Source organism: Podarcis filfolensis, assembly GCF_964270895.1.
Source record: "Podarcis filfolensis genome assembly, contig: HAP1_SCAFFOLD_467, whole genome shotgun sequence".
Classification (NCBI taxonomy): Eukaryota; Metazoa; Chordata; class Lepidosauria; order Squamata; family Lacertidae; genus Podarcis; species Podarcis filfolensis.
Window position 1 is genome coordinate 1 of NW_028149214.1, and position 11,894 is coordinate 11,894.

Genomic DNA, 11,894 nt, shown 5'->3' on the forward strand with positions numbered 1-11,894 from the left:
TAATATTCTGTTGGGAGCAGCCCAGAATGGCTGGGGCAACCCAGTCAGATGAGCGGCATGTAAATAACAAAATTATTATTATTATGCATATTGGGTATCCCCACCTGCTATCCCATGCGAACAACACTCTGCAAATGCAGATTGACACACAGCAGGGGAAAATGACTTAGTTGCATTTTAAGCCACCCATGTGAACAAACCCTTAGTTGTGTTTGTTAAAATGCAGCGCTTGTATCCTCTTCTGCTTTCTCAGCTGTGAGAAGGAACAGAGACGGGAAAGCACTTAACTTTGAGGTAGATGTTGCATAACATCCCAGAGCTATTACTGAGGGGAGGGGAAGATCTAGACAGACTTTACGAAGCCGCAGCAGTGGATGTTTAAAATTGTGCTCTAATCTGATTTATTCTAAGGTAACTGGATGAAAAGATGGGCAAGATAACTCGGGTCTTGCTGGCTTTGCTCAGTTTGAGCTTGAGCTTGGAGCTAGTCCACACTCAGGAGCGATGGAGTGTGTTCCGAAGAGCTTTTCGGGGAATAAAGTATGGAACATCGTTGGGAGGAGACCCTGGAAAACCGCTGTTTCTAACGCCTTACATTGAAAGTGGCAAAACTGAGGAAGGTAAAAGTGTTAATCTTGTTATTTTAAAATATATAAGTATTTCCACCTGTTCTTCATTATCTCCTGTGTAGAATTCTACACATAGCAGTAGAATGCATTAGTTAAGAGTTGGGAAGTGGGTGGTGATGTGGTCTAAACCACCGAGCCTCTTGGGCTTGCCGATCGGAAGGTTGGCATTTCGAATCCGCATGATGGGCTGAGCACCCCGCTTTGCTCTGTCCTAGCTTCTGCCAACCTAGTAGAGTTGTACCTCGGTTGTTGAATGCCTTGGTACCCAGACGTTTTGGCTCCCAAATGTTGTAACCCCAGAAATGTGTGTTCTGGGTTGCAAGCGTTTTTTGGAAGCTGAACGTCTGACACGGCTTCCGCAGCTTCCGATTGAGTGCAGGAAGCTCCTGCAGCCAATCAGAAGCCATGCCTTGGTTTTCAAACTGTTCCGGGAGTCGAACGGACTCCTGGAACGGATTAAGTTCAACAAACAAGGTACCACTGTAGTTTGAAAGCATACCAGTTCAGGTAGATAAATAGGTACCTCTGCAACAGGATGGTAAACAATGTTTACATACGCTCTGGTTTCTGTCATGGTGTTCCGTTGTGTACATCTTCCATATGAACTTTTAGAAGACATCTGAAGCTAGCCCTGTATGGGAAGTTATTAATGTTTGATGTTTTATTATGTTTTTATATGTTTTGGAAGCCGCCCAGAGTGGCTTGGGAAACCAGCCAGATGAGCAGGGTATCAATATTAAAATAATAGTAATTATTATTATTATTATTATTATTATTATTATTATTATTATTATATTTAGCCTTAGTGTTGTGCTCATATTTCAAATCCTGCTCGTGTTTTCATGGAACTATAGTAGTTCTTTAGATATTCTACCATTAGATATTCATTGTAGAATGGCATTGATAGCCTTAACCTCTGTGAATTTGTCTACTCCAATTTTAAAATCACAGCTAAATTATTCTTAATCACAGACATGGGACCAGATAATCCTTATCAGGAAGGCAGCATGCAGGGAGGGGAGCTGTTGGAAAAAATACCCCATTGGTACTAATGATGATTTTTCATTCTTTGAGCTTGCACTCATTTTCTCTTTCCCTTACATATGACCAGAATGCCGACCAATACAAGTACTTTGTAATTGTTCATGATGCTGTGAGAAGATGTTAAATATAGAGTAAATCCTCCTTACGCTTATTATACTTTGCAAAGCTGCTTATTATTTTCACCTTCTGCGTGTGTCTTGAAAAAACTGGAGTTAATTCCAATACAGGACTTCTACAAAACTATTTAACTCAACGTCACAATAATAAACCAGAAATAAAAAACCATGTATCTCCCATGCATCTGAACTTCCAGACACTTCTTAAAGCGCATCCTCACTTAGCCATGAAGTTCACTGGGTGACCTTGGGCCTGTCACCAGAATAACCTACCTCACAGAGTGGTTGTGAGGATGAAATGGGGAGGAGGAGAACCATGTACACCATCTTGAGATCCTTGGAAAAGAAAGGTGATATATAAATGTAAGAAATAAAATAAATAACCAGCCCTTCAGTCTGATGTTTTTTATACTTGTCATTCTTTATAACAGGAAGGCAATTAAGTCTGGTAGGCCATCTTCCAGGACCCAGTGTGAAGAGCTATTCGGGTTATCTGACAGTCAACAAGACTCACAACAGTAATCTTTTCTTCTGGTTCTTCCCTGCTCAGGTGGGTCTGTTGTTTTGATATGCTGCCATATTAAAGCTTTCCGTTTCAACAACGTAAATATTGTACAAGATCTGTGCTAGCTCTGCTGCTTCCCAAAATGAGAACAGGTTAATAATGTTTGGCATGTAGTACCAGCCTACATGGGGACGCGGGTGGCATTGTGGTCTAAACCACAAAGCCTCTTGGGCTTGCCAATCAGAAGGTTGGCGGTTCGAATCCCCGCAACGGGGTGAGCTCCCATTGCTTGGTCCCTGCTCCTGCCAACCTAGCAGTTCGAAAGCACTGTAACCATATAGCCAATTACAAATGTGAGTTATGTGCATCATCTTGTGATCAAACACAAGAGATTATTGGTTTCCGTGCGCTGCTCTGGTTTGCCAGAAGTGGCTTAGTCATGCTGGCCACATGACCTGGAAGCTGTCTGCGGACAAACACTGGCTCCCTCGGCCTATGGAGCGAGATGAGTGCACAACCCCAGAGTCATCTGCGACTGGACCTAATGGTCAGGGGTACCTTTACCTTTACCTTTATGTGGTGTTTATAAGCAGCCACCACAACAGCCCTGTGGGTGGGGATATTGGGAGATATAACTACAGTGGTACCTTGGGTTACATACGCTTCAGGTTACAGACTCCGCTAACCCAGAAATAGTACCTCGGGTTAAGAACTTTGCTTCAGGATGAGAACAGAAATCGTGCTCCAGCAGCGCGGTGGCAGCAGGAGGCCCCATTAACTAAAGTGGTGCTTCAGGTTAAGAACAATTTCAGGTTAAGAACGGACCTCCGGAACGAATTAAGTACTTAACCCGAGGTACCACTGTAGTTGTGTAGCTGTATGTTTCGTACGTGGGAGTAAAGTGTTTAGAGCACATTTTGGACCAATAGGCAAAATGTCTGCTGTGAAAGGAAACTGAGATGGAGAGTACATTGTTCAGTGAATCCATGCTAGATTGGAACTGGAATCTACCAAACCCCGATCTAATATCCTCTTCACGTTTGTTTTGAAAGGATTCTCTAGCTGACTGCCCTTATCAGCAAACCTAGACTTTTCCCTTATGAAACAAAATGTTTGCTGCTTTGACACAGTTTTTCTAGCAGTTACCTGACTCTTTTTTTCTTTAAGTCAGCTTTCAAAGTCTGGACTCTCTCTTTGCTCCCAGTACTAATGACCTTGCTTTTCATTTTCCATTAGAATATGTAGGAGAGTTGTTTTAATTATTTGTAAATGAACAAAAAGCAATTAAATGAAATGGATAATATAAGAGTCCTCAGTTAGAATTGAGAGAGCTCTCCGAATAAAGAGCTGAATTTAGAACCTGTTGCTCATGAAGATTTGCATTGCTTGATTCCTTGTGCCATTAATTCACACTGGCATAATGTGGTTCCAGAAAGGAATGAGTTGAATGAAACATATTTTTTGCACAGGTGGTTGCCAGAGAAACAAGTGAGCCATAAGAAGAATTCCAAAATCTATATTAGGTCAATAACTTTTATGAGGACAATCAAAATACTGCAAGTGTGCAAGGTTTCAACTTCTTCTTAGTACTTTCTGTTTAGGGGAACTGACATCTTTAAAGGAGTTGGCAATTTGGCCCAGATGTCTCTAAAATGAGTGAGATTTGAGACAACTTTAGAAAGAACAACGGATGAGTTTTCAGAATGTTTTACAGGCAAAGATCTAAAACAACATCCTAGTGGCTTTTTCTGAAGAGATTTGAGCTTGCAGTATAAAACACTGAACTCTCAAAACAACTTGCTTAATTTGACACAATGTTGAGAAGTTTATGCCAATAAGTCCCATTCGTTTTATATTTTTTAAGTGTGAATGTAATTTATTTATGGTTCACTGACCACGAATTATTTCAAAAAGTGTTTCTTAGCAGGATGCAAATTCTGAAGGCTCTTGGATGAAGAAGAAAAATAGGCTTTGCATAAGGACATCAACACTGCTTCAGTTTAAGGATATACTGTTCTGTTAGAAATGCAATATTATTAATCCCAGATGCTATGAGCAACAGATTTGTTTCTGTGTTTAATACTTCTGTTGTAAAACTGGGCTCATTACATAAATAGCATAGTCCATCTTGTACAACTTACGCCAGAGAGGAAAAACAATTGGCAGCAGTAAATGGTTTATTTAGAAGAGACCCTGAATGGTTTTTCACAACCGATTTTGCTGGCCAATCTCATTTGTCAGCTCTAATAAATAAATAATATTGAGGAAAAGAGTGAGTGTTGTGATAAAAGGGAACGAAGCGGAAGAGTTTCAAGCTGGTTAAACTTCCATTACTTGGTCTTCAAAATGAGAGATGCACAGATGTTCACACAGGGTGCAAGAATAATTCAGTGATTGCTCGAGGTCTTTACCCTGTCATGCTGAATTTCTGTGAGTGGGGAGTTGTATCTCGCTCTTTCTCTTTTATGGTGAGCAGGCTATCCCATGTTGGGGTTTCCTCCATCTTTTGTTCAATGCAGTCGAACCCCATATGCTCACTATGACACAGTGGGAATCGGCAAGCTTTCAGGTACCCAGAAGGAGAATCATGGCCATTTTGCTGCTTACATGGACCTATTGCTGCCATGCTACCCAGATCAAAGCCATGGTTTGGCTTCACATTGTCTCAGTCCCAACAAACCATAGCCAACCTGTTATGTACTGAGTTGAATAGGATCCAAAATGCAGCAGTCTGATTGGTCCAAGAACAATAGGATCCAAAATGCAGCAGTCTGATTGGTCCTAGAACAATAGGATTCAGTATGCAGCAATCTGATTGGTCCTAGAACAATGCAGCAGTATGATTGGTCTGCAGGAGCCACCCAATCCAGCTCCAGATGGAAGTGAATCCACAACCTGATTGGCCTACAGGAAAATTCTGGAATTAGCCAATCACTTGCAGCCCATTGTGTAAATAATGTATATAAAGCAGATACTTTGAGGGGACTTTCATTCCTCCTCACCACTATGAGCTGAATAAAGAGCATGAAATCCACTCACGACTCTGTGTATATTTCACAATCTTTGTTCGTGACTTACCATTCATGGTTTCCCTGAGGGAAACAGACCACGAGTGCAGATTCACACATAACACTGAGCCAAACTATGGCTTAGCTCTGGGTAGCATGGCATTAGGAGGAGTGAGGAAGGACTGAAATGGTAGCATTTTCCCTTCTGGAAGTGCAGAAGCTTGCTCTTTCTTGCTTCACCATGGTTTGGCTTAATGCTATGTGAAAACGAGGGCTGTGTGCGGATGTTGATCCCATTTGCTTTCCTCTACTCCCTCTGTTTAAAGTCTGAAAATTTCTTTTCACTGTGCATGCAAGATACTAGGACTGTAGAGACATGGCTTACCAAGCACGTGGTCACTCAGAGCATGTAGAAAGGTCTTGTGTTAGGTATAAAATTAGCTACTGTATTTTTCTGTGTATAAGACGATGTTTCCCCCCCAAATTTAAGTTTAAAATTGAGGGTTGTCTTATACACAGAATGTTGCAATTTAATATATAAATAAATACATGCCGCCATCCATATTCTTTTCTCCCAGCCTCCCCTCACTATTGGCTATATATATATATGTATATATATATATATATATATATATATATATATATATATATTGTTTAGTCGTGTCTGACTCTTCGTGACCCCATGGACCAGAGCACGCCAGGAACTCCTGTCTTCCACTGCCTCCCCACACACTAAATATATCAGTAAAGTTGTTCTGTTTGATGTTTATATATACAGTACTAAATATATCGGTGTTTTGAATATTTAATCGAATATGAGAGTTGTTGTGTTTGGTGTTTAAAATATTAATTTCTTAATTTTGGGCTCAAAAAATAGGGGTCGTCTTATACATGGGGGCGTCTTACACACGGAAAAATACGGTTCTTATAAAGAAAGTGTTGGCATTTATTTCTCACAGTCTACCGAAATAATTCATGGATTCTGTAAATTTATGTGGGAACAGCTCCAGTTTTTATTGTCTTTCTGGTCTGCAGGTACAACCTGAAAAAGCCCCTATCCTACTTTGGCTCCAAGGTGGACCTGGAGGAACATCCATGTTTGGCATTTTTGTGGAACACGGACCGTATGTTGTCAACAAGAATCTCACATGCAAGTGTTGTTTATTTCTATGTTGAAGGCTTCCAGCGAGATGTTAATATCATTATAGTTTTAACATACAAAATGTAACCTGTTCCCTTATGGGTTTGGAATTTGCATCTGTCTTGCGTGTCTTGCTGTAGCAGTTTGCAGTGTGTCTTGCTGTAGCAGTTTGGGAAAGAATAATATTTGATCATTAATGGCATGAAATAGAAGTACCTTTTTATATAAAAAAAGAAACATTTCCCCTCCCCCCAAACTAAAAATGCATTTGAAATATATTTCCTATATTATCAGTGGCAGGTTACAGGTTGTTATAATATTAGTTCACAGACTTAAAATAATATAGAAATATGTTTTAATAAATAAATTTTGCTCCTAAGGTGACATCCATGTTAAGGGAGAATGTGCACTTTCCCCAAAAAAAGTGCTGGGAGGAAAATGGATAAATAAACTGAGAGAGATTCCCAGTCTTACCATTCACAGAATCATGGAGTTGGAAGGGGCCAATGCAGGAATCTTTTGCCCTGCATGGGGCTCAAACCCACGACCCTAAAAGTCTCATGCTGTACTGACTGAGCTATCCAGTTACAGTACAATCCTGAGTCTGTGGTGTGTGAAGCTAGCGTTTGGCTGCATAAAACCATAATTTGATTTATAATATTTTTACATCAACTTAGGGCTAAAGCATTCTCAAGGATAAAAAGGTACAGGTACCCCTGCCCGTACGGGCCAGTCTTGACAGACTCTAGGGTTGTGCGCTCATCTCACTCTAGAGGCCGGGAGCCAGCGCTGTCCGCAGATACTTCCGGGTCACGTGGCCAGCGTGACGAAGCTGCTCTGGCGAGCCGGCACCAGAGCAGCACACAGAACGCCATTTACCTTCCCACTATAAAGCGGTCCCTATTTATCTACTTGCACTTAAGGGTGCTTTCGAACTGCTAGGTGGGCAGGAGCTGGGACCGAACGACAGGAGCTCACCCCGCTGCGGGGATTCGAACAGCCGACCATGCGATCGGCAAGTCCTAGGCGCTGAGGTTTTACCCACAGCGCCACCCGCGTCCCGTTCATTCTCAAGGATAGCTTGCAATATAAAATAGGATACAGAAAAATGATTCAAATAATCCACCAATAAACTATAAAGCAGCCTAAACATGTTTTAATCCATCAAAAATAAATGGCCTTTAGGTTTTGGAAATGTTTTCATCACACCATTCTCCAACCTGGTATGTGACTGATCATACTCGGTTTAAAAAATACCTTTAAAATTCTCACCACAAGTGATATGCATTGCTTTTTACAATTACTCTAGGTGCTAACATCTGTCTGAAGTACTTGGGTTTAGTTTTTTGTTTTTCTGTCTTGGCAGGAAATTCAGAACCATATGAAAATATTGTAAAATAGCCAATGCTATGTTTAATAGCCTAAAACAAATAATAACATTACTGTGAACATTGAAATATTGAATCTATCCAGCATGTTAACAATGCAACCTTCTCATGTTGTTCAACATAGCTGCATCTTGTGATATAAAATGAGCAAAAGATGAATTCACTACAGTAATGTGCACCGAAATAATATCAGTGTCAAAGTCTGGCCCGATAAATCCCCTTTTAATATATATCTTAATCACAACAGACATATACCTTAACGGGATGAAAAAAGTAATCGCACGTAATGATATAGCAGTTGGCAACTTAATGCTATATACTGTAAGCTTGTGAAAGGCTGCATAGTTTTCTTCTGTGGTCTCAAAATGTTGAATAGTGGACCCTACAGTTCAACCACACCTTGATTATTAACTTACTGGGTGACTTTGGCATGTTAGCCTACAATCCACCTGGGAGAAAGCCCTGCTAAGTTCAGTAGGACTTGACTGCTGAGTAGATACAGTTAGGATCACACTCTTCGTTCTGCTTCTTTTTGGACTGATGCTAATGATTCAAGCTGTAGACATTCGACTCTCATTTTCTTCCGTGTTGATAGTGTCTGAACGAAAATTTCCTTGGACCTCCAAGTTTTCCATGCTCTACATTGACAATCCGGTAAGTGAACAACGTATAAGCCTCATCTTGCGTATCTAAATGTGTCTGTTGAAAAAACATTTGCTTTACAGCAACAATTGCCTTAACCCTTATGCTCTTGCATCTTAAAACGTCATAATTTTATCTGTTACATGTAAGGATAGTCACTTTGTCAACAGCCCTTTTTTCCTCAACGTGGTATGGCATTTAAGAAGGATTTCGGTGTAGGGGAAACATGGCTAGACAAAATCTTTGGGCAGCTGCCAGGGCTAACGACTGATGTGGACCCTATGGACCCACCATGCTAGGTGCCTGGGGCTGCCTCTCGGCAGATATTTTTATTATTATTTCCAGTGCCCCACAATGTGGGGTTCTACCAGTGAAGGAGGGGTCCCTTCAGATCTGGAACTAGGTCTGTGCTGGCTCTCTACTAACTATGTGGTGGGCTCAGGTTCAAACTAGTCATGACCCACAATATACTTCCTCTGGCTCTTTAGGTTTTAATCAAGCTGAAGCTGAATTTGGGAGACTGAAGGGACGAGACTGGCTAACCCTTTCCCACACTGACAGTTTCCCTGTTCAAAATCCCTCTCAGTTAAGGGGGGAAGTTACAGGAGTGAAGGTCTGAGTGGAAAACACTGCTGATTGGGATGTATAATTCCACCCTTCCATTTTTGTGTGTGTGTGATCCTGTGTGTGATTTTAATTCAGCAGCAGCACTTTGAATTCTCTCTTCACCTCTTTGTGGTGACTCTGGAATATATTTACTTACAATTGAAGGTTGCCTGAGAACTTGGTAGATAAATTCCTAACAGTCACCAGAAAGCTTATTTTAAACAAAGGTTGGAATATATGTCCCCCTTCCTTTATTGACAGGAAAAATTTGGAACTATTTCTGTGTGCCTTGATTTGAAATGTGGCATGTCACTGAATTTTCTCACATCTTGAACACTGTGCTAGAATAATCCTAACTATGCTAGAATAACAAAAATGAGTCTTATTAAAGGAAGGTTCACAAGCTGCATGTCTGGAGGAATCCAGATCTTCTAATGGACTAATTGAAAAAACAGGTTTTTAAACTCCATTTGCAACTGTAGGAGAAACCGTATACCTAACAGAATATCATTTTGCTTGATGTCAAAAACAGCAGCGAAAAACTGGAAGATAATTGTTCCACATATATTTTATATTCTCTTTTGCTCTCAGGTTGGAACTGGCTTCAGTTTCACAGATGATGACACAGGTTATGCAGTGAATGAAGATGATGTAGGAAGAGATTTGTATAGGTAAATCAGCCGATACAAGTTGCATTTTCTTCTGCTAAGCTTTTGAAATGCACCAGAAAAGTCAGCGCTTGCTGACACCTTCTGGAGAACTTTCGAAATATTTATATAGTGAAATGTTCTTTATCCCCTTCTCATTTTAAGGAAATGATTATGTAAGCATTGGGTGAGATCCTAGACTCGTAGAATTGTAGAGTTGGAAGGGATCACATGAGTCATCAAGTCCAGGAATCTTTTGCCCAACATGGGGCTGATCCAATGTTACTCATACTCAGAGTAGGCCTTGGAAATTGATGGATTTAATTACCGTAACATCAGTCCATTGATTTCAGTGGGTCTTCTCTGAGTATGATTTAGTTCAGGGGTCAGCAAACTTTTTCAGCAGAGGGCTGGTCCACTGTCCCTCAGACCTTGTGGGGGGCCGGACTATATATTTTTTTGGGGGGGGGGGATGAACAAATTCCTATGCCCCACAAATAACCCAGAGATGCATTTTAAATAAAGCACACATTCTACTCATGTAAAAACACCAGGCAGGCCCCACAAATAACCCAGAGATGCAATTTAAATAAAAGGACACATTCTACTCATGTAAAAACATGTTGATTCCCAGACCGTCTGTGGGCCAGATTTAGATGGTGATTGGGCCAGATCCGGCCCCCGGGCCTTAGTTTGCCCACCCATGATTTAGTTGGATATTGCCCTTGGCATCCGGACTTAACAGAATGGTGTGTGCATGTTTTCAGATGCAGAGAGTAGCACAGTAGATGGCTTTTAAACATCCCTTTCCAGACAGTGGTTTTGTTAAGTAATATACGTGCAGTTTCCTCTCATTCTTGAGAGACATCAATCAATACATCTGTCTGATTTCATCTACCTCTTTATAGATGCCCTGTTTTTGTTTTTTATGCATCCTTCTCCTTACAGTCTAGATGGTTGTGTGGGAAAGGTGAGTTCACTCTGAATAAGAATGATGCTTGGTAACAGAGACGGTAGAAATGCAGACTGGCTTCCTTCAAGGTGGAAAATTGGAGTTTCATGGCCCAAGCAGAAATGATGTCACGTGCCTTCCTGCTTGTCTTCTCCCCAAGAACTTGTACATATTACAGCAGAAAATGTCTCTGTTTAAGGACTGTATCTGCAAGGAGAATTTTAAGAAGTGTGCTGAGACTTCTGCATATTTTTTAATTAATATTACTGTGTAATAGATTGTGTATGTTGGGATGAGATTAATGCTGTGACGCTTCACAGTAGATCAATTTTTGAGACAAAATGTGTTTTGTGGCTGAAGGATAATGTCACACTTGCCTGTGACCATATTTTCACGAGTGAATGTCAGCCTGCTTCTGTTGAAATTCTAATTGGGCCAGTAGCATTATGTCGGGACAGTAACCCTAGAGATGTGGCTCCAGTGCAATACTCATATTGCCTGTAATGTGAGAAACAGCCCTTGGGTAGTTCTTACTGTTGCTACCTTCTAGTTACGCATTTTCTCCTTTGCATAAAAGCACCAACAAGCTCTGTCTTGTTATAGGGAAACAACAAAGCATACCCGACTTCCTTCAGCGATTGTTCTCTCTAAGGCTGGCATTAGGACGTGGGAGAGAGTAGAGGCTTCAGAGGTCATCCTGCTCTGAGCTGAAATGTGTGACTAACAGCCAGTCTGCTGTAATGCTTGAAAATCAATTTAGAACTAGATTAAAGAAAAGTTCAGCCTGCTTTTGCAGCAGAAAGCACTTCTTTGCTGCACGAACTCTGTGTACACTTGGAAGCGCCATTGATTTAACTTTGGTCTCTCCAGCTGCAACTGGGCTTACACAGGACGTCTCTGAAAAAGTAATTCTGCTTCTGCAGCTGCTGATTGAAAACCCTTTCCTTTCCGGTATGACTTGTATAGATTTCTCCTTTCGAAGTCCTGTTTGGAATTAACCAGGTACTCTCTGTAATTGTTGGGCTCGGGGAGAAGGAAATGAAAGACGGCCATTTCCCAACCCATCTGCTTGTGTACTTTCTTGTCTCAGTTGTTGGTGACTGCCTGAGCCCTCATCAGTCTTTCGTCTCCCTCCTATGCAATTAGAATTGTGTGATAGAGTGGGGATGAGTACCTGTATACCTGAAGGAGTGTCTCCACCCCCATCATTCAGCCC

At 41.1% G+C, this 11,894-nt stretch overlaps 1 protein-coding gene across 1 annotated transcript; it reads left to right on the forward strand.

The window, feature by feature from the left end:
- The first annotated feature begins 390 nt into the window (after window positions 1-390).
- Window positions 391-9,822, forward strand: LOC310755140 (putative serine carboxypeptidase CPVL). Its single transcript, XM_083631827.1, has 5 exons — window positions 391-620; window positions 2,221-2,339; window positions 6,338-6,452; window positions 8,427-8,485; window positions 9,671-9,822. The coding sequence occupies exons 1-5, from the start codon at window positions 428-430 to the stop codon at window positions 9,752-9,754; spliced, it is 570 nt and encodes a 189-aa protein (XP_083487953.1). The 5' UTR covers window positions 391-427; the 3' UTR covers window positions 9,755-9,822.
- Window positions 9,823-11,894: the final 2,072 nt, after the last annotated feature.